The sequence below is a fragment of the Neovison vison genome, chromosome 11 (assembly GCF_020171115.1).
Source record: "Neovison vison isolate M4711 chromosome 11, ASM_NN_V1, whole genome shotgun sequence".
Taxonomy (NCBI): domain Eukaryota; kingdom Metazoa; phylum Chordata; class Mammalia; order Carnivora; family Mustelidae; genus Neogale; species Neogale vison.
Window position 1 is genome coordinate 118,486,858 of NC_058101.1, and position 22,686 is coordinate 118,509,543.

Sequence of the window (22,686 nt, forward strand, 5' to 3'; positions counted from 1 at the left end):
CCTGACACCAGGTACCTGTTTTCAGAGCACAGCCTCCCCCATGATACGCGTTGCTTTATTCTCCTTCTTGTTGCATCCTCCTCTGCTCTTTTCCTCTGCTCACAGCAAGCACTTACTCATCGCGCCATTGAACGTGACTTTAAAGAAGATTGCCTTGCCAGCCTCCCAGAGCGGTGCTCTCAGTTCCTCCCTTTTACGCCTGTGCTCCTTTATGAGATAAAAGGGTAAAGAGCAACCTTTGTGGATAGACTCCATAACATTACCTCATAAATTCCAAGCGGCTGATTTAGCCAAGTGGCTAAACCCGTGCTGAACTCAGTTTGCCTCGGTATGTTGGTGGACAGCTCCCATGGCATGGATGAATCATGGGGAAACAAATCTCAAATCCCACTTGCATGTGCCAGGTCCTATTCTTACATGTGTCAGCCATGTGCAGATGCCAGTCAGCACCCAGCCCACTGCCGCCACCCCGTAAGCATTCACTATTAATAATCGTGGTTGTCATCATACGTTCAGCTAGGAGCTAAATTTAGGCAGTGAGTTAAATCCAGCCTGAGCTCTCCATGTCACCTTTCTTTTACAACTGCCCCAAAGGAGAAAAACAGGACACCACTCCACAAGATTGGGGTGATGCTTCAACTCTGGAAGACATGCCCTTCTTTCATGGAAGGAAATAGATGTTTGATTATTAGTGACAGACTGTGAAAAGATCAGTTTTCCATTTTTAAAGCCCTTTCCCATGTTTACAGTGTGATGTCATTGTTTACTGTTGAATATGTGTAGCCCTTTCTAGAACTTTTTTTTTTTTTAAGATTTTATTTATTTATTTGACAGAGAGAAATCACAAGTAGGCAGAGAGGCAGGCAGAGAGAGAGGAAGGGAAGCAGGCCCCCCGCTGAGCAGAGAGCCCGATGCGGGGACTCGACCCCAGGACCCTGAGATCATGACCTGAGCGGAAGGCAGCGGCTTAACCCACTGAGCCACCCAGGCGCCCTCTAGAACTTATTGAACAACCTAAATAGTTAATCTGGTGTTCTGGTAATGCCACAATAATTCCTAAATGTCAGAGATGAAAAGTAAGTCTAGACTTGGGTTATCCCTCCTAGAATTCTGCCTAATCGGTATTTTATTTCACGTCTCCTATGGCATCAGATTGAGAAGCCAGCGTTTACGTGCTCACCACAGATGGCTCTTTCCAGTGTCATTTTCCATAAAGACAGTTGGTCCTCATTAATACCATCCTTTAAAATTTTCCCTATATGCTCTTAGATTCATGTAAGATTAAGGCCACAGATGCCAACTATTGAGGAAAAGTGGTCTTTCTTCTTTTGACTAGCATTCCCATGAGAATGTGGAACATTAAACCCAGTCTCAGAGATGCTCCTTAGAGGGAAACACAGACAGAGAGAGGCAGGTCATAGAAATCTGCGGCTCAAACGCAAATGCAGGCACAACTGCGACTTTATTTCTGAAATAAGCATTTTGCAGCCATAGATATGTTTTCGTTTGAATGCATGTGTTGAAAAGTGAACATGGGTTTATCCCTTTGTTGCACATCTTTTTAATTTTTTAATCACCTAATGGGAAATCTGCCTGAGATCTCAGATGGCCATTGGAAAAAAGTTAAGAATCCCTTAGAATGCCAAAACTTAAAAACTGTCATTTCCGTGGGTAGGTTTTCAAAAGGTGGGCATTTTATTTTTTTTTATTAACATATAATGTATTATTTGCCCCAGGGGTACAGGTCCGTGAATCAGCCCTCTTATACATTTCATAGCACTCAGCATAGCACATACTCTTCCCAATGTCCTATCCCAACCACCCTATCCCTACCACCCTATCCCTACCCCCCACCCCCAGCAACCCTCAGTTTGTTTCCTGAGATTAAGATTTACTTATGGTTTGTCTTCCTCCCAATCCCATCTTGTTTCATTTTCCCCTCCCCCCACCTCTCAAATTCCTCATATCAGGGACCTCATATGCTAATTGTCTTTCTCTGATTGACTTATTTTGCTTAGCATAACACCCTCTAGTTCCATCCATGTCATTGCAAAATGTAAGATTTCATTTCTTTTGATGGCTGCATAGTATTCTTTTATATATATATATATATATATATATATATATATATATATATGACATCTTCTTTATACATTCATCTGTTGATGAACATCTAGACTCTTTCCATAGTTTGACTATTGTGGACATTGCTGCTATAAACATTGGGGTGCTGGTGTCCCTTCGGATCACTACGTATGTATTTTTAGGGTGAGTGAGCCCAGTAGTGCAATTGCTGGTTCATAGGGTAGCTCTATTTGCAACTTTTTGAGGAATCTCCATGCTGTTTTCCAGAGTGGCTGTACCAGCTTGCATTCCCACCAACAGTGTACGAGGGTCCCCTTTCTCCTCATCTTTGCTAACATCTGTCATTTCCTGACTTGTTGATTTTAGCCATTCTGACTGGTGTGAGGTGGTATCTCACTGTGGTTTTGATTTGTATTTCCCTGATGCTGAGTGATGTTGAGCACTTTTTCATGTGTCTGTTGGCCATCTGGATGTCTTCTTTGCAGAAATGTTTGTTCATGTCCTCTGCCTATTTCTTGATTGAATTACTTTTTTTTTTTTTAGGTGTTGAGTTTGATAAATTCTTTATAGACTTTTGATATTAGCCTTTATCTGACATGTCATTTATTTGACATGTCATTTGTGAATACCTTCTCCCATCCTGTCAGTTGTCTTTTGGTTTTGTTGACTGTTTTAAAGGGGGGACATTTTAATAAAATGTCCCTTTTGGGCTGTATGAAATGAGCTAGTGTAAGGAATAACCTATTGTACTATTCCCTGAACACGTTGGAGTCCAGTCATTGTTCTTTTGCTTCTTTTTAAACTCAGTGAATTTCTGGAAGTATCTAGAAGAAAGGTTGTCCTTAAAACTAACAATTTCTAGATTCCAAAAGATATCACTGAAAATACAGATTTTTTAAGTTCTATTTACAATTGAGCTTAAATCTTATGCTTCAGTTTGATTCCTTCTGATACGTTATTTTGTATTGTGGAAATATTTCATGCCTCTGTATGAAATCCAGAACATCTAAACTATAACCTTATATCTAATCTTTTTATCAAGAAAGCAAAACCTATAAGAACTATTGAGTGCTTAGAAGGGTATTACCTTATCTGGTGGAGGTCATTTTATGTCAGAAGTATAAGGCTAATGAAGTGTTAAATTCTTTTGCAATATTTTTACATTCTTTATGCTTTCTAAGCCTACTGCTTAGAAGAGCTTAGAAGCATACCTTTGATAACAAATAAGACATTCATAATAAACAAAAGGCCATTTCCCTTTTCTATCCTGCTTCAAAACAAAAGTAAAAGAAGGGAGAAAGAGAAAGAAGACAAGGCTTTCTAATCAAGACTGAGCATTAATATTACTCATCAAACATCTTAAGGCTTTTATTTGCCTTGAGCAAGTTTGAGGTAAATTCTGAAATATCCTGTCAACAAGTATTTATGAAATGAATCACTGTGTTACTGCAACCTCGCTGAGTTCCATGGAAGCATTAAGATTTTGTTACTGGTTTTAATGTTAGAACCAGAATAATTTAAAAGCTCTGTTTGTTTGGATTCACTTCCCGTTTCATCCAGTCTCTAAAGGCTACTGATGCTTTGGAATTCCCATGAATTTTGGAACTCTGTTATGTCCATTTTCCTCTGTTGTCAGGCCAAACAGTAAATGTTTATGGTTCCGTGTGGTTCTTGTATTAACACTGTGTGGTTCCTTCCTGTGCAAACTGCATTACACAGTGCACTCCCTGGTATCTCTCCCGGCTCTGGTACTCTCCTAGGCTCCTTCTTTATATCCTGTGTGGGGAGGGGGAAGAGATGGAGCAAAAATTCACCAACTATTTGAAGTCCGATAGGAGCAAGATCAATGAAGTCTGACGATTGGAAAACCAGGTCCAGTTAGACAGGGGGGACAGGTCTTGACAAAAATCAGGTTAATAATCTAATAGTGTTTCCTTGACCTGAACACAGGCTGTCACCTGAGGCCCCAGTCAGGGTGAGCTCTCTGAGTATTTGCTTCCTAGCAGCCTGCTTTTTTCTGTTATAACACTTGTATGTTCAATGTCTTCCTTCCACACCTTGTTAATTCCTGTAATCCTATGTGTCCAATAAACACTTGCAGAGGAATGAATGTGGAAGGGAGGTACTCAATAATTGGAAATCGCATTTTTTTTTCACAGCTACTATAGGCTAGCCATTGTTAGACATGTTTTTCATTTAATCTTCATAACAACTCTATGAAGTCTTACACTTACATGACAGAAAAAAAGCTTCAAAGAAAGAATGCCAAGAACAGAGAGGTTTTCACTGAAGATCTTGCAGCTGACCAGCTGGTATTGAAACTCTGATTTGAAAACCCATCCCCTATCTGCCGTACCACATTGTCTCTCTTGAGAGCTGAGAATATGCAGTGTGTTTCCGTATGGTACATTTTCGACGGGGGTCTGGTGTGTGACCTCGTGGCCCAGGGATCTCTGAGCTGAAAACTGTGAAATTGCAGTAGTTCCCTGTTATCTGTGGTTTTACTTTCTGAGGTCTTAGTTCCCCACAGTCAACCCTGGTCCAGAAGCAGATGATTGTCCTTCTGACATACCACCCGAAGGTCACCATAGCCCAGTGCTGCGTCCCGATCATCCCCCTCATTTCATCTCCTCCTGTTGGTATTTCATCATCTCACATCATCACAAGAAGCAGAAAGGCAAGAGAGAGAGAGACCACTTTCACACAACATCTATTACAGTATCATTGTTCTATTTATTAGTAGCTACTGTTTATCTCACTATGCCTAACTTATCGATTAAACTTTATCATAGGTGCGTATGTATAGGAAAAAGCCGAGTGTCTCTAGGGTTCTGCCCTCTCCTCAGTTTCTGGCGTCTACCAGGCATCTTGGAATGTAACCCCCCAGAGAAGGGGGACTGCTGTAATTCATTTACTCTGCATTTTCCCTGAAGACATAAAACATGTAAACAACAAAAATTGAAACCAGAAATATTTTGGTACTTGAGAATGTCTTTGACATTTAAACATGAACCATCTAGGAGGAGCGGCAGACAAGCAATAGACCAGGACAGTGCCATAGGATGAGCACGAGGACAGAGGGTGGGACAATCTGGAGAGGTGGCCCATCCAGTCTAAGCTAACAACTGTTTGAGGGAAGAGTAGTTTCCATGCTGATGTATTGCTGCAGACCCTGAACAGCTTCACCGTGGGTGGCCATGGCAGCAGGAGCCCTAGCTCCCATATGCGCAGAAACCCTGGGCCCACACCAGCAGCCCACTCTGCATCCCCAGGAATGGCAACCACGTCAGGTGCTGGTGAGACCAGTGAGGCCAGAAATTCGGAACCAGGCCTACAGGAGCAGCAGGCCAGTGAAAGAGCAACCTCAGGGACTGATCACAGCACAGCAGGACAGAGGTGGGCATGTGGACACGCTGGCAAGTGCTGTGCCACGCGTGTCTGTGCTGTGCAAGCTGGTGCGGTTTATGTAGGAGAGACCCTTCTGCTGTGTGGAAAATCAGGCCAGAAAGTCCAGAAGCTTATGTAAGTTAACATAGGTCTACAATGTGAGTGATACCCTGTTCTATGTGGCACATCCTAAACACCCTTACACAGTGACTCCAGACACACTGATCTCTTTGCTCTTCCTTAAACACAATGACCATGCCTCAGGGCCTTTGCATTTGCTTTCCTTCTTCCTGGAATGCTCTTCTCATGGAAGGTTCACTCCCACATTTCCTTCTTATCTCTGCTTATATGTCACCTCATAAGAAAGGCCTTTCCTGACCACTGGATAGAAAATAGCAAACCATGACCCCACCTCCATCACCTCTCTTTCTCTGCTTCAGTTTTATCCATAGTCCCTGCCACTACCTGACATTTTTTTCTTTGCTTACTGTCACTTCCTATAAGATTTGTTAGGACAGACTTTATTGTCTCCTCTGAAGTATCCCCAGTGTTTAGAAAATTGTCTGGCATGTGGTAGGTATGCAAAGATCATTAGCTGAATTAATGAATAAATATTATCTTTGTATCTCTTGCACACAGTGGCCCTATAATAAGTATATATAGTGTGATATATATTATTATTGAATAGACTGATAGAGTTTCGACCTGATTCTCTTCGTTAGAATAAGAGGATCTTAGGGGTTGTCTGTTCCAGCCTCCTACCCAGGGCAGTAATGTCTCCCTCTCCCACATGCCCGACTCGCCGACTTCATCTCAGCACTGTGAGGGGCAGCTCACTAATTCACAAGGTGGTCCATTGTTGTATTGCACCCCAGTCAACTGTTCTTAGAACCCCACTGGGCATTCTTGAGCCTTTTCCATAAAATGTCAGCTCTCTCAGTGTAAGGAGCTTGCGTGGCTCACAGAGCCCAGCACAGAGGGGTTGCGCCAACCGATATTGTCGAAGGAATGAAGACATCTCTGCATTTTGGAGGGTAAAAAATTAATTTTCTAATTTCAGCTTTCTTTAAAATGGATACTAATTCCAATGCAGAAAAAATTTTGTAACCTCATCTTCCTTTGTAATGGGTCTAATACGGATGTAGCAATCATGAACAGTACACGTTTTTACATGTGTGTGTGTATGTATGTGTGTTTCAGCATTTTACATGTGTCATGTCAAGCACCGCAGGTCTCTGAGTGCCCTGAGTGGACACAGGCATGGCAGGAAGCAAAGCCAGTGTCTGGCATTGGGAAGGGACACAGGCTGCCTACAGAACACAATGCTTAGGCCTATATGTCTTCCCACCAGCATTCACTCCCATCTGTAAGGCTTCAGCCTGGAAAACACATTTCACCATTGTTACTCTGTTTCTAAAATCCTTCCATGGCTTTCCCTTATCAACTCCAGGCTAAAATCCAGACTTAGCCGGGCACGCAAGGCCTTTTTCAGTCCAGTGAGCTTGGTCCAGTGAGTTCACCCTACACCCTCGTCATCTGCCGTCCCTCTGTCCTGTGCCCCCCTGCTGTGACCAGCGAACCCCAGGGGGCCTGTCTCTGCACCTGTTCCTCCTCCTCAACCCGTCTCACCCACACTGCCCCCAAAACAGAATTGCTGTTGCTGACTCATGATGGGAATCCCCAGTGGCTTCTTTTCTCATCCTGCGCTGAGAACTCCCCTCCTCCAGGTAGCATGGTTCACCTTGAATGGCTGTGAAACATGTCTCATCTCCAGCACCTCTCTCTGGCATTTGGAGATGTGCCAGTGCTTTCCTCATCTTCCCATGGTGCCTAGAAATGATGAAGAGACCGAGGGCCTCCTCTGTGTGTACCTTACGCTCCAGGCACTGTGCTAATGGCATTGCATGCCTTTTCCCAGCTCTTCAAAGGAACCTTGCTATATTGGAATTGTTCATGCCCATTTCCCAGACTAAGATATGGAGGCTCAGCGAAGTGCAGCAGCTCAGCCAGAGCGCCAAACACAGCAACTGTCAACCATGCTGGTCCGCTTGTCCGCAAGACCCGCGAACGTCCCCGTGTAGTGCAGTGTTGGAGGCCCGCACACGCTCCTCGGGAACAGCGTGCCGTGCTTGCGTCACGGAATTATATTTCTTATAGTCTTCCTGTTTGTATGTCTCTAAGTGGAATGAGCGTTAGAAATCTTTACTAAGAAGATGTTTATTTGCTGTATGCATATTCTAACACACGCACGCATGCACTCTACGTGACTTCGTAGTTCTTAATGAGCTGAGGTCCGGATTTGGTCATTCCGCCCTGGTCCACTTAGGCTTCAGCTCAAGGAACAAATAACTCTTACGGCATAAATGCATAATCTGGTTTTCACCCAATAGACAAGTGACATTTTGAAAGTGTCTTAAAACCCCGGATTTACCTGACGTTTCCATCTGACTTTAGTAGCTCATCAGAAACTGATGGATGTTATTTCATTTTATTCCCAATGTGGTGAAGAAAATAGCAGTCCTCATGTATCATTTTATGGAAATATAATAGTAAAAGCCCCTAGAATATTCCCTGGTGATATCAAAGTGGGTTGAACAGCTACTAAAAGTAGCTGGTAGTCTTAACAGTGCTTATTTTAAGCAGAAGAACATTTCTCGTGCATTAATGGAATCATTTATGATTTCCACATGTTTGGGGTTCTTTTTTTTCTTTTATTATATTTGCTAAAATGAATTTCCAGTTATTCTCCAAGAAAATCTTTTGTACAGATCTGTGCTATTTGAAAAGAATATTTGTAAGTAAATACTTGTGTTTATAATCTTAGGAGAGAAGGGAAAGTGACAGTTGCTGGGTTTATAAGATGCCAAAAGAGCAAAGAAAAAATGAACGAATTTCAATGCAAATTTTGTTTGCATAAAATCATGTAGCTAAAATAGCAGCCTTTGGGAGAGAGTTTTCCCCTCCCCCAGATAGCCCTGCCTGGGAGTAGGTGCCCCCAAGGAGCAAAACCAAGTGTAGCCAAGTATTTAATATTCAGACTGGATAAATAGTACCAAAACAAGTGACAGTTGGATATTTGTAAGATATAAATTATGCATTGCTGACTTGCCAGTTCTTGGCTTTTTACTCTTTAAAAAAAAAAAAAAAAAAAAAAAAACGCTCCCTATGTAATTTTGGCTTACTTCCATAATCTGTCTTCCTTACGGCTAGCCCAGATGAGCTGCCAAACCCCTGTGCTGTTTGAATTTGCGCAACAATGCTTTAATACCCAGAGCTCCTCCATAAATAGTCTGTCCTCCCCACACTTTGGGTGAAAACAACCACAGGAAATCTGGGAACGTGCAGCTAGCCCCGCTTAATTGATCTAAGCCTCTGCCCGGGGCCAACAGGAGAGCGTCGGCGTACACAGCCTCTGGGCCTTGCTGGACTGTTTACCTAAGGGGCAAAGAAGTCTGCACGCAGGAGACACCATGTTGCTTCTCCAGCCTTAGCAACAGCAGTCGCGGGACTTTTGTTGTTGTTTACGGTCTGCAGAGCCCTACTCCTTTAAGGAAACACAAACTCCTTTCCCTCCTTCCCGGCCCCAATCAGTCACCATCAAGACCGTCAGCTGCCTGCAGTTACCAGGAGCAGCGGCTCTGGGAAACCCTCCTGCCTTTCTCGCAGAAGAAAAGTTAAAGGAGCACAGAGGGACGGTGGCGATTTGCATGCCAGTGGCCAGCTAGCATCCAGGGGAATCAGGCTATGATTTTGGTTTCTGTACTGGGTGCAGCCGCCGCCACAGCCTGGGAGGTTTCCCCCAGAAAGAGTGGACTTGCTTCAGACGTCTGTGGGTGTTGGTGAGCTGTAGCTCCTCAGAGACATTGTGCTGTCATTACAGACCCCCGCGATGAAGATTCAGGAGCACCCCGGCGTACCTGACTCCAAACTGCAGAGGACTCCAGATGCCGACGACCAGCGGGAGAGCTTCGTCTCCCAAGTGCCTGAGCTCGACCTGACTGCATTGTGTGATGACAAGAGCTGGGAAGGTAGGATCATCGGCTGTTTGGATGATTTCATATCGGAAAAGCATATATAAAGTAGCCTAAATGAGAGGGGCGTCACCACATGGATGTATGAAAGCAAAGGGTGTAGGACTAAATGCATTCCTAAATGACTGCAGATCCTTTCCCTGGTATGGGAATGTGTCTCATTAAATGTTGCCGGGAGGGGCGCCTCGGTGGCTCAGTGGGTTAAAGCCTCTGCCTTAGGTTCAGGTCATGATCCCGGGGTCCTGGGAGGTCATGATCCCGGGGTCCTGGGATCGAGCCCCACGTCGGGCTCTCTGCTTCGCGGGGAGCCTGCTTCCTCCTCTCTCTCTCTGCCTGCCTCTCTGCCTACTTGTGATTTCTCTCTCTCTGTCAAATAAATAAAATCTTTTAAAAAAAAAAAATGTTGCCAGGAGTCACTGCAATCTAAGAAAGAAAATGCGCTTGCCCTCTATTGTAGTGTCACCTTGCAGCCTTCTTTATTTCTTAACTCCCCAGGAGTGCCGCTACCTATGTGTTTCCCCTCTGGTAGCACCGAGCACAGGACTGAGCAAGCCGTGCACATTTAGGACTTCGACTGGGAGCAGCTGCTCTTCCCACCGCTACATGCCAACCCCCTGCCTCCTTCCATTAAATCTCCCTCCCATTTTTTCAAGAAAGATTCAGTTTGCTTTGCTTTTGTGATTGTCTTTATGTACAGAATTTTTTAAAAGCCGTGTTAGCCAGCATCAGGGATTTGTCATCAAAGAGAACACTGTATAAAAAGTGCTTCCAATGGAAAGCCTGCAATAATGCAGTGTTGAAGGCTGGTTTTCCTAGAGATTTTTGGCAAAACGTTAAAAATGGACTTGTAAGGAAGAAGAGGGTGTCCTCATCTTGTCAAAACTGCATTTCAGGAAGGTACTGGCAGCGGTGCCGTCAAGCCGCACTTCCTTCCTTATCCATGTGTCTGCATCCAGACCTGTGTCAACGTGTATCCAGAATGCATGCCCGGCTGCCTCTGTACGGTGGGTGTGTTTGGAGGCTACAAAGAGGGAGAAATTGTGTGCCTGGTTTCAGAATAGCAGCACGACTTAACACAGTGACACAGAGAATCACAGCTACAGGAAATCAGTCCCTTTCCGAAGCGCCTGGATTTCCTTGCGTTCTCCCTCACCCCTCTTTAAACCAGAAAGTATTGTGATAGTGAATTTAGATGAAGGAGCAAAAGACGATCTAAACAGACACAAGGTGAAAAATAGTAATCCCTCTATGCTCCTTGCACCCAGGGCTTGGTGCAGCAAAAACAAGCTGGGTTTTTTTTTTGTTTTTTTTTTAAATTCTAGTTCTCCCTCTTTGCAATTCAAGAAACATGTTCTAGCCCTTTACCATGTAATTAGGCAGTTGGGGGGGAGATTTTCTCAGACCTTCCCAGCTCATGATATGGTCACTAGAAAAAAATTGCAGGGTGTTTGTTTTGTTTCCTTTTTAATTTCAGTGGTACATCCCTGGGTAGTGTTTTATTGTTCTTCTTTTGTTTTATGCACTTTGGGATATTCAGATGTGTTTTAAATTCATTAAAAACAAATCCCCGGGCGCCTGGGTGGCTCAGTGGGTTAAGCCGCTGCCTTCGGCTCAGGTCATGATCTCAGAGTCCTGGGATCGAGTCCCGCATCGGGCTCTCTGCTCAGCAGGGAGCCTGCTTCCTCCTCCCTCTCTCTCTGCCTGCCTCTCTGCCTACTTGTGATCTCTCTCTGTCAAATAAATAAATAAAATCTTTAAAAAAAAAAAAAAAAAACAAATCCCCACCACCACCAAAAAAAGTCCCATAGTAGCTACTGTGGCCCAATAAACGAAAAAAGCAGTAATCAAAACAAGTGCTGTATTTGGATTTCAGGAATAACGGTCTCCTCACATCAGTAACACAAAACTCTAGATAAAAACTAGGATTTTTGGACAGAATTCAAATTAGCCACATTATCTTGGATATTCAGTAAAGGGGCAAGGAGACTCTTCTAGTCCCCCTGAAATGGGCTCAGTTTGATTATTTTTATCTTGATCAGTCATAAATTTGTGATCTCTTCCAGCATATGTGAAGAGGCCAGTATGAAAATTCCCACCAGTGTGGTTGGAAGTTAACTTTCCTTAAAACTGTTTTATTACTTAATGTAAATAACTCTCTTCTAAATGATAATATAATAATAATAATAATTTGAAGGAACCAACTAGATGGAATTTTAAAAAGCTTATCAGGGAGGAAATACAATAGGCTTGGAAATGCTAATTATGTTATCTATGTAATTTATGAAAGGACTTGTGTTAACTTTTGCCAATTACTGCGTTACTGAACTTGCATATCTTAAAAATCTACACTGATTCATTTCAAGGCCATTTTGATCATTTGGTTACTGCTTTCAGTAGCCCCTTTTTACCATATATTTATTTTAAACATTCATGTGATATTATTATAGTAGTATAGTATAGTCAAAATAAAGGAATTTTGCATATAAAGGATAGTTCAGATGAGAGCTGTAAGTCCAATCGCTAAAATACTACTCTTGTTTTATAGCCTCAGTAAGAAACAAACAAGTTTAATGGTAGCTCCGCAGTAAGGAATCCACTTTGCACTAATTTAATCTGTGAAAGTGAAACCAAATATATAAATGGAATTAATAGTTTACTCAAACCTTCTGAGCCAGCATCTATCTGTAAGTCTCCCTTACCAGTCTCCCAGCCCCCATGTAGTGTTTGCTGGTCCCCATCCCCACACCTCAGTTCACACTCTCGTATCCAGGCAGAGTCCCAGAATGTCAGGTGCGATGGTCCTCAGTGAGCAGCCTGCTGGCGCTAGCCTCAGCCCTGGGTGCTCCCGTGCGGCAGTGACATTCTCTGGCTTCTGGGGCAGATTGTGTCAAGGCAACAAAAAAAGGAAATGAACCCGATGATTAGATTCCATAGCCTACCTAGAGTGGAATCCTGTCAAAGTGAACGTAGGATCAGAGTCTAATCATGCTGGTTGGCAGATACATAATACATGCTTTTTTCTTTTTTTCTTTCTCTCTGTATGTAGCTATGTATTAGGGCACATTTTTTTGACCTATCCACATCATATTATTATTTTATTACTGCCACTCTCCAAAATCAAATGAGTACACAAATCAAATGTACTTTTGTTATGTAGAGCCCTTCAGAATTGCATAATTAGAATGTTCCTAATCAGCCAATTCATGTTGATTTGGAAGTATTTGTGGAAGTATTGAGGTTTAAATACTCAGCTGTCCTGGTGAAGTTAAACTTAAAAGAACATTTTTTTTTAAAGATTTTGCTTACTTGACAGAGATCACAAGTAGACAGAGAGGCAGGCAGAGAGAGATAGGGGGAAGCAGGATCCCCACTGAGCAGAGAGCCCAATGTGGGGTTCGATCCCAGGACCCTGGGATCATGACCTGAGCCAAAGGCAGAGGCTTTAACCCACTGAGCCACCCAGGTGCCCCAAAAGAACATTTTTAAAGGGCTAAAATACTTTATGCTTCTTATTTATTACTTGCTACTTGTCAAAAATAACCTTTAAAATTCTCTGAAAGAATGATGAAAAAGCAAAGGATCTTAAAGACCTTTTGACTGGATGCTGCCTTTATACAGGTAAAAAAGCTGAGGCCTAAAGAAGAAAAATGATGATTCAGGATAATGAAATCTCCTGACTTCCTCTCTGATGGCTCTTTCTCAGCAACGCCAGCTTTGTGTCCTGGCAAGCAGTGGGCCATAATGGCTAAGACCAGGCACATCCTGGGTTCAAATCCCAGCTCTATTACTTTAGCAGCTTTGTGGACAAGTTACTAAATGTGTTACAGTTTTGACCTCAGTTTCTCCATCTTTAAATAGGCATAACAGGGACACCTGGGTGGCTCAGTTGGTTGTACATCTGCCTTCAGATCAGATCAAGATCTCAGGGTCCTGGGATCGAGTCCCACGTTGGGCTCCCTGCTTGGCTCGGAGGCTGCTTCTCCTTCTCACTCTGCCTCCTCCCCCCCTGCTCATGCTCTGTCTTTCTCAATAAATAAATATTTTTTAAAATAAAAATAAATAGGCCTAACAACAGACAATAATGAGTAAACAGATATTATAGTATTCACTTAGTAAGCTTGTTGTAAGAATTAAGTGAGCTAGTATTTGCAAAGTGCTTGGCACAGTACAGGCACCTAACAGGCACTACATGAGTGTTAGTTGATGTTATTACTGTATTCCATAAATGTTTCCAAGTGTAGTTTCAGGAAAAACCAGCCTAAGTTGGACTTCTTTGAAACCAGAGCCCAGATCTACCTAATGACAGTGGGTGGCTCTGAACACAGAGAAGGAGTCCATAATTACTGGGTCCTCCATTGCTGACCAAGGACAGATCTTACCAAACCTACCTCTTTGTGTGTGTATGTGTGTGTGTGTGTGTGTGTGTGTGTGAGAGAGAGAGAGAGAGAGAGAAAGAGAGAGAGAGAGAGAGACTCGGATTAGGAAATGTCTCATTCAAAAAGACCTCAGCTGGGCCTCTAACAGGGACTCCAGTGCCCTGTCAGATTTGGAAGGAATAGCAGACAGGTAACAGAGTCAATTAGTAACTGATTAAGCAACAGTACTTAAATGTGCAGATACACAGATCAAAGTTGACACAAATAGGGGTATTCTCATTAGGAAAGTCCTCAGCTCTAGCCTGTTCCACACATTTTATTAATGACTTGAATGGAGCAATTAAGGACCCACTTATTAAATTTGCAAATAGAGACAAAGCAGATAGAAAGATTAAATTGGGATTGACAAAGCTGACAACTAAGGTTTCTTCTAACTCTGAGAGTTTGTTTGCAAGATTAACTGAACAGTTTAATAGTACTACCACTGTTAAGTTTTGGAACACTAAGGAAATTTTAAAGTTTTTTTAAAAAATTTGACAGAGATCACAAGTAGGCAAAGAAGCAGGCAGAGTGGCGGGGGTGGGGAGAAGCAGGCTCCCCACTGAGCAGAGAGCCTGATGCGGGGCTCGATCCCAGGACCCTGAGATCATGACCTGAGCCAAAGACAGAGGCTTAACCCACTAAGCCACCCAGGTGCCCCAAGGAAATTTTTATAATAGGATTTCCCTCCCTATATGGGATTTACATCTTCCAGCGTCTGGGATGTGCCCATTCCTCCTCGCCCCACCAAGGATCCACCTTGAAAGACGGCATGATGTTGCACCAGGGCGTAATGCCTCTAAATAGCATGTAGCTGGAAATGAGAAGTGGAAGACATCAGCTCCTGTAATTCTAGCATGTTTCTTCAATAAATCATCTTAGTAGCCCGTTTCCTTTTGTATAGCAAATGGATCCAGCCGGCCAAGCAGTCTCTCTATTTCTCATAGAGAGACATGCCATATTTATGTCCAGTGTTCTTTGTGACAAGACACACGGCTGAAATCACAGAACTTAAGGAATTCTGGTCTGGATATAAAAACACATTTCTTTTATGTGGTGTTTTAAGATGAAAATCTAATTTGAAACCTCTAATCTTTTCTGTTTTCCATTTGAATACTTTCCTTGCAATATATTTGTCCATTTCATTGCTATAGAATTACTGATTAAAATATAAACTATTTTCCAGACTAGGCACTGGGAGTGGTCGGTGAATGCATCCTCGAAACTGAATCCCTAGGTCGGCAGTGCAATTGGGCATCCTGTCCGGTAGACACTGCTCTATTCAGCTCTTCCTTTTTTGTCTAGTTGAGTGTCAACTATCAAAACATGAGTGGGCCTTGTGTTTTTAGATCATTACAAACGAAGAATAGTTGGCTTTTTTGATTTAGTTATATTGAACTATATATTGTGTGTAATTTTATACATTATAAGAGCCTTAAATTATAATTCGATAGAAAAAAAGGAAAGAGAGATCTTGCCGTTTACAACAACATGAATGGGTCTAGAGGGTATTATGCTAAATGAAATAAGTCACACTGAGAAAGACAACTATCATGATTTTACTTACATGGAATTTAAGAAACAAACAAATGAACAAGGGGAAAAAAGAGACAAAAAATGGACTCTTACCTACAAGCTGGTGGTTGCCAGAGGGAGGGTGGGGAGATGGGTGATGTAGAGAAAAGGAAGTAAGAGTGCACTAATCTTGATGAGCACTGAGTAATGCAAGGAATTCTTAAATATTATACACCTGAAACTAATATAGCACTGTATATTAATTATATTTCAATAAAAAGTAAATGAATTAACCCATGGAAACTGAGAGAGAGAGAGAGAAGAGAAAAATGCAAGCATTTTATGTTGGATGGGTGAGAAACTTCACTCCTGTTCTACATGCATACTAATGATGCAACATAACCTTTTACTTTGTTAATTGAAATTCATAATGGTTTACATTTGTCATTTTTTACTGAATTCATTTATGCTAACTATATCCTTTAAGAGAAAATGTCACCCATAAACTAGAATTCAGCTGCATATTTCGTATATAGCACTGGTGATGTTAAGAAAAGGGCATACTGGGTCTTCTTATCTATCATTCAAGTGAGCGGTGGGGAATGAGTCTGTGTTAATGCAAAGGAAATCTGATAAATGGCTCCACAAAGCCCTAAACAAGTGTAACTCCGTTCCATGATTCGTGTTGTATTGTTAATTCAGGATCACGGTACCTTTCTTAGTGGAGGTCTGGTTGGAAAATGGTCACAGACACTCTCATTTTGTACACAGAGGACACGTAACCGAAAAGTGAAAGATCACTTGTGAGATTTCTAAAGAGATATTCTGCTAGGTTCAGACAAATTAAAGGATTTCAGGATCTAAGGTAACACCGTTTCAAACTAAACTGTTATGAGTAGAAATGTCCAACTAGCTAGCACACTCACGTGCCAATACCAACATCAGACTTTGCTTTGCCTCTGCCCTCTGTCCCCAACACCACTTGCCCTTCCCCCCCTTGTTTTGCTCCTTTGCCACTCTGCCCTGAGGTTATTCTGGCTGCCTCTTAACTCTTTCCCTGCCTGGCTCTGTTAATATTAGTCTTTACAGAAAATCCCTGCTGTCTTAAGAATTATCATGAAATTAAAGATACGGTCTGGTCAGTTTCATAGTTCCATTTTCCGTAACTTAGCACTACACTTTTCTTATTTCTCTAGGGATTACTTTCCTCTTACCCTCTCCTTCCCTCACTGCTCATCAGTTTTTTGCTCTTTTATGCCAGTAGTTTGGAGCTGCTCCTATCTGAGCCCTAATGCTTACGAGGAGCCTTCTGTAAACTTTAGTGCAAATGAGGGGCAACTTCTGGGCACCTCCAGATTTAGCCAGATACGTCTACCGAATGTTCCCTGCCACTTTTTGAGAGTAGTGGGGGGAAAAAAATCTGTCTTTAACAATGCTTTCATATTTTTTTAAAATAATTTGTATTACCATCTGAGCTCCCAGAGAACTTCATTCTCTTTAAATTATGAGAACCTATGGACCTCATTCCACATAAGGTCAATTTTTTCTTACATTAATATGCTTAACTCCCCTACTGTGGGGTCTTCAAAAATTTCAGATAATCATCCTTGTGATTGGGGCATCTGGCATGTACTAAATTGAAGCACTGTCCTTCAAGTCAGGAGATTTCATTTTTGTCCCAACTCTTGGCATTGATTAGATATTTGCTCTTAGAGTCTTCAGGTTTCAGTTTCCTTGTCTATAATCTGTTGGGTTGAATCTGTGATTCTTAAACTTGAATGCATATAGGATCACTTGGGCAGATTTTAAAGTACTAGAGGTGGGGAGGTTGGTATCTGGGCCCTCACCTCAATATTCTGTTTAGTTGGTGAGGGGAGGAGCATTAGAAGTTATGTGCATCTCCCTTCATGATGCTAATGTGCAGCTGGGGTTGAGAAATCACTAAATTAGATAGTGTATGGAGTTTCAACCAGCTCTCATGTTCTATGATTATGATATGATCTTTTTAAATAAAATACTGAACAAGCACTTGTTTAAGACAGTTTAGTAGATCTGATAAACACTTTGATAGCTGAAGGAATGAGTGTTGCTCTAGGAATTCCAGAATTTCCAAGCATGGCCGGATCACAGCCTTGTGTAAGTCACACTAATCCCTAAGTATACTTAAAGCCTACCTTCTATTTAAATTCAGGGACTGCTACAAATAAAAACCCTACATCATCTGAGATCTATCTTTCAAATCTGATAGGAATTTTTTTTTAATGCATACTGAGTTGGATCTTGAAGGAAAGAGAAATAAATACTACCCCATTCCCTCCAAAAATGACAAATCGGGATGTTGCTTTGAGTGTATTTTTTTCTTTTTTTTTTTTTTTAAGATTTTATTTATTTATTTGACAGACAGAGATCACAAGTAGGCAGAGAGGCAGGCAGAGAGAGGAAGGAAAGCAGGCTCCCTGCCGAGCAGAGAGCCCGATGTGGAGCTCCATCCCAGGACCTTGAGACCATGACCTGAGCCGAAGGCAGAGACTTTAACCCACTGAGCCACCCAGGTGCCCCGAGTGTATTTTTTTCTTAAAGACTGTCTAAAATAATTTGTACAGATTTACCCTTTGTAAAGCATTCTTCTTTTTCTTTTTCTCTTTGACTAATTTATGTAAGCATCTTATGTTAATTGTGGTCTTGAGCAGCTTCTGAAATTTTAAGTGCAAAACACACATTTTACAAATGCTAATCCCAGCACTAAGCAGAAGCACATGAACAGCTTACTGAAAGCCCTAAATGGGAGGTGCAGACTCCTAGGTAAGTGGGCTCTCACAAGACAAATGTGACTTCCCGGTTGTTCCAGTGAGGGACGTGCAGCTACGATGCCAAATCTCTCACCCCTTGATGCCCATGCTTTGCTTCTCCCTAATGCCCTCACCTGGGAGACAGTCCTTGTCCCTGACCGGGGAGGGAAGTTGGAAGCATGCAGTATTTGCTCTCCTTCTTTAAGGTCATTCCTCCAGGTGGCCCTAGTAACTTCTTTTTGGAAAACAAGCAATGACATGGCTGTCAGATATATTGGTGATGCCAGCCGGGGCATAGTGTTCTTCATCGGAACCTTAAATCTGAAATGCGAGTTGTTCGCATGTAAATTCAGTGCCTCCTAAAGCATTCAGAACACTTGGGAAACAGTTATGCTTCCATAAGCAATTTTGACTTCTTCTCCTCTGTATTTTGCAGAGCCTATCCCTACCTTCTCATGGCAGCAGGAGAACGTGGACTCTGATGAAGCACGCCTCTCCCCTCAGGCGGGACGCCTGATTCGCCAGCTTCTGGATGAAGACAGTGACCCCATGCTCTCTCCTCGGTTCTATGCTTATGGGCAGAGCAGGCAATACCTGGATGACACGGAAGTGCCTCCTTCTCCCCCAAATTCCCATTCTTTCATGAGGTATGTTTGTGTTGCCGGTAAGCCAATGCATCATCGCCCTAACATTAGGAAGAATGGGAATGGTGTTGCAGGTCTGCAGAAGGGCATACTGGGAATACTCCATCTTAGGACACGGGCTCTGTTGCTTTGTTTTTCAGTTGGCCCGACTAGAGCGCCACATACTGCATCTCCACTAGCACTTCCTTTCCAGAGCTATCTAAAATTTAACTTTCAGGTCTGCAGTGCATATTTCAGTCCTCCCTTTGCTAATTGTAAATGTGAGCGAGAGAAACTGGGACCCGTTGATAGGTGGGACATAGAGAGCTCAGGGTCACGAAATGAACTGGTAGTACACTTCCTTTTATTGGAGAGGATGGAGACTGTTGGGACCCCATCCCTCCGTGCTGCATCCCCACCCCCAAGCCCCTGTGCAGGCAATGAATGCCCCACTCGATGTCCCTCACAGGCGCCGGAGCTCCTCTCTCGGGTCCTATGATGACGAGCGGGAGGACCTGACACCGGCCCAGCTCACGCGAAGGATTCAGAGCCTTAAAAAGAAGATCCGAAAGTTCGAAGATAGATTTGAAGAGGAGAGGAAGTACAGAGTAAGTGTCTCCTCGCAGGGTTGTCCTGGCCCCTCCCATCCCCTCCCGTCCCCTGACAGTACCCTCATGCCAGCATATCAGCAACTTGGAAACGTGACAAAAAGTTAAGGGAGGTTTCTAGAGAGCCTCAAAACAAAAAGACGATAAAAACTGGATAGTAAACCCTGAGAAGCCCCAGATGTCATACATCAGCATTTTCCTTGAATTGGGTATTCTTTCAAATGATTCGGTGTTTTAGTTGACCTCTTATAAATTCTGTGAGAAGGAATGGGAAAGATCATTAAGTGACTCTTTATTTTGGCTAAAACTTAGTTCAAAATTATCTTCTAAAATTTCATCAGTACTGACCTCATTCTTCTCTCTAAGCATTGCCCCCAAGAGTGGCAGAAAGGCATTTTACGTGGTGATCCCAGCGTAAAACGTACCCCCCTCTGCTTTCCATTTTGTTAGCCCAACAGCTTAAACCCTCTGACTCCTAAAACAGGACCATGGACTTCATAGAAGTCCAGCATTTTGCCTGTGAGGAATTCTTTGAAAGCATCAAAAATAACCAGATGTAAAGAAAGATAATGGAATTACATTTATGATGTTTGCTCTGATTGTTCATGTTGAATTTTTTCCCAGTGGGACTCGACTTTCTCTTCCTCTTTAAAACAATCTGATCATGGGGCACCTGGGTGGCTCAGTTGCCCCTCAGGTCATGATCCCAGGGTTCTGGAATTGAGCCCCACATTGGGCTCCCTGCGCCAGTTTGTATACATTTACATTAGATTTTCCTTTTCTCAGCCTTCCCACAGTGACAAAGCAGCCAATCCAGAGGTTCTAAAATGGACAAATGACCTTGCCAAATTCCGGAAACAGCTTAAAGGTAGGTAAAGTTTTAGACCTCTGCCATGATTTTCACTTGCAGAATTCACAGTATCACTGCATCCTGAGTGCCACTGCTGAAATAGTTCAGAGAAGACAAATTCCTTGACGTGCTTCCCAGCCTTCTTGGTGTTCAGAGCACACCTACCCCATACCTCACCATGGTCTCCATCACAGGACAACCAGGGTCAGCTAAGATGCAAATTCTGTGGCATTTCCCCATTTAACTAAATCATGACTTTTCATTTGCTCTGGTGTTAGGAGAAGACCTGTAAGCATGGAGGAACACAAAAAGGATTGGGCCCTTGTTCCTCCAAAGCATGCTATCTCTTAGAAGATAGTCATATAAACAACCACATGGAATACAAAGGGAAAATAATTCCAAAATGACATCTGTAAGTTGTCCAGAGAAAGCTGGCCAGAGTGAGGTGCTGGATCAGTCGGTGCTCTTCAACAGTGAGGGAGTGGATATAGAAACATCTACCACGTTCTGAGAACAGCAAACCTGTGGGTGTGGACAAAGCATGGATCTTACATGGCTAAAGCTTTCTCAGGAACTCCAGTTAGGGAAGCACTCCAGATAGTCCAAGAAGATGTTAGCATTTTCTCAGGTTTTACATAATAACCTAGGGATTTCAACTACTGTTATAATTAGATATTTTCTTAAAAAAAAAAAAAAAGATGGGGCTACATGGTTACTAACATCACAGAAAAACAACTGAGGTTCAGCAGACATCAATTCTTATATGTCACCACCCCCATATGTTTTCAAACTAGAGTCCAAACTAAAGATATCAGAAGAGGACCTAACCCCCAGGATGCGGCAGCGAAGCAACACACTGCCCAAGAGTTTCGGTTCCCAGCTTGAGAAAGAAGATGAGAAGAAGCAAGAGCTCATCGATAAAGCCGTAAAGCCCAGCGTCGAGGCCACCCTGGAATCCATCCAGAGGAAGCTCCAGGAGAAGCGGGCAGAAAGCAGCCGTCCTGAGGACATTAAGGTGTGGGGATTCAGAAGCCCCAAGCCAACTGCTAGTCAACATGGTGGAAACATAGGGCCCGACACATGGGTCCCTGTGGGGGACACAGTGACATCTGCTCAGACCTCCCACACCCTCATCCCCCACACTCTTAAATGTCTGGAGAAGCAGATGGAGCAGCCCGAGAGTGTTTTCAGTGCTAGTACTTTGGTTTAGGATGACCCTTTGAAAGCAGAACACTCTCATATAGAGATTGCAGAAAGAGGCCGTTGGGGTTGACAGACGGTTTGATGGCTCTGGAGTAGAAGGGCTGTAGATGATCCTTTGGGACTGTGTAACTTGTGACTGTAGTCATCACTTGGGCTGTTAAGCTAAGCTCCATGTGCCTGACAGCCTTGCTAACCTCAGCATGCCTTTGCTGCCACATGGGAGCCACAGGTAGTTGACGATGGCTCTGCTCTGCTTTCTCTGTTGCCAGCAGAAAGCCAGGAAGAGCTAATTCCTAAGTGAGCTTTGAATAGCGCTCCGAGGAACGACTGTAGGAGGATTCTTTTTAACTTCCTTGAGGAAATTTGCTGACCGAAAGAAGCAGGAGTGTTCATAAATATTTCCCCAACTTTGATTTCTCTCTCCTTGTGTTTATTCAGGATATGACCAAAGACCAGATTGCCAACGAGAAAGTGGCCCTGCAGAAAGCTCTGTTATATTACGAAAGCATTCATGGACGGCCGGTATGTGAATGGACTGGGTTTCCTGCTTGGGGCCAAATGTGTGGCTTTAGAAATGAATCTTCTATGTTCAGCATTTGATACGTGAGTTTTCCTGATATTTAGGAGATGACTTCCTATTTTCAGCAGACCTAAGCTCTCTGAAGGCTAAACTGAGGAGACGTTTCCCCTGTTGAGAAGATGCTGAATTTGAGTTCCAAAGAAACAAGTTTGCCGCTAACATGTAGTCACTAGCATTCTGCTTCAGAGGGACAGTGGTGGAGGGGGGTGTAGGTTGTAGATGAGTACACAAAGCTCTAGAGGCTTCCCTGTCCCTAGCTCTGCCCCCATAAGCTGTCACTGACTCAAGACATTCTTATCCCTAAAATGAAGGTGTTAAACTAGTATGACTTGCCCCAAAATTCAATCTCACTTCAGTGTAGCCGAGGCCAGTGTTTATCTTCTGAGAAGTTCCAAGCACCATCCTGAACCAGAAGTGTGAGGAATCCAAAATATGACTTTGCCTTTTCCTAGCGACAGGAAGCATTGAGAGCCATTTGTTATAAAGTGTGGTTATTGCATGCTGATCATTAGTCCTGGGGGAGACCGTGGCACAGTAGGCTTCTGCTCTATTCCTTAAGAAACTCATAATCAGGGGCGCCTGGGTGGCTCAGTGGGTTAA

The 22,686-nt window shown here is 43.0% G+C and overlaps 1 protein-coding gene across 12 annotated transcripts in view; it reads left to right on the top strand.

The window, feature by feature from the left end:
• The window catches only part of FAM13A (family with sequence similarity 13 member A), a 362,418-nt gene that overhangs the window by 317,098 nt on the left and 22,634 nt on the right, over positions 1-22,686 (top strand). For all 12 annotated transcript variants that reach the window (XM_044224511.1, XM_044224510.1, XM_044224506.1 and 9 more), the window contains 6 exons: positions 9,353-9,500; positions 18,659-18,869; positions 19,315-19,453; positions 20,240-20,321; positions 21,098-21,318; positions 21,945-22,028. In XM_044224511.1, coding sequence (XP_044080446.1) covers positions 9,353-9,500; positions 18,659-18,869; positions 19,315-19,453; positions 20,240-20,321; positions 21,098-21,318; positions 21,945-22,028 — 885 coding nt within the window. The remainder of the gene's footprint in view (positions 1-9,352; positions 9,501-18,658; positions 18,870-19,314; positions 19,454-20,239; positions 20,322-21,097; positions 21,319-21,944; positions 22,029-22,686) is intronic.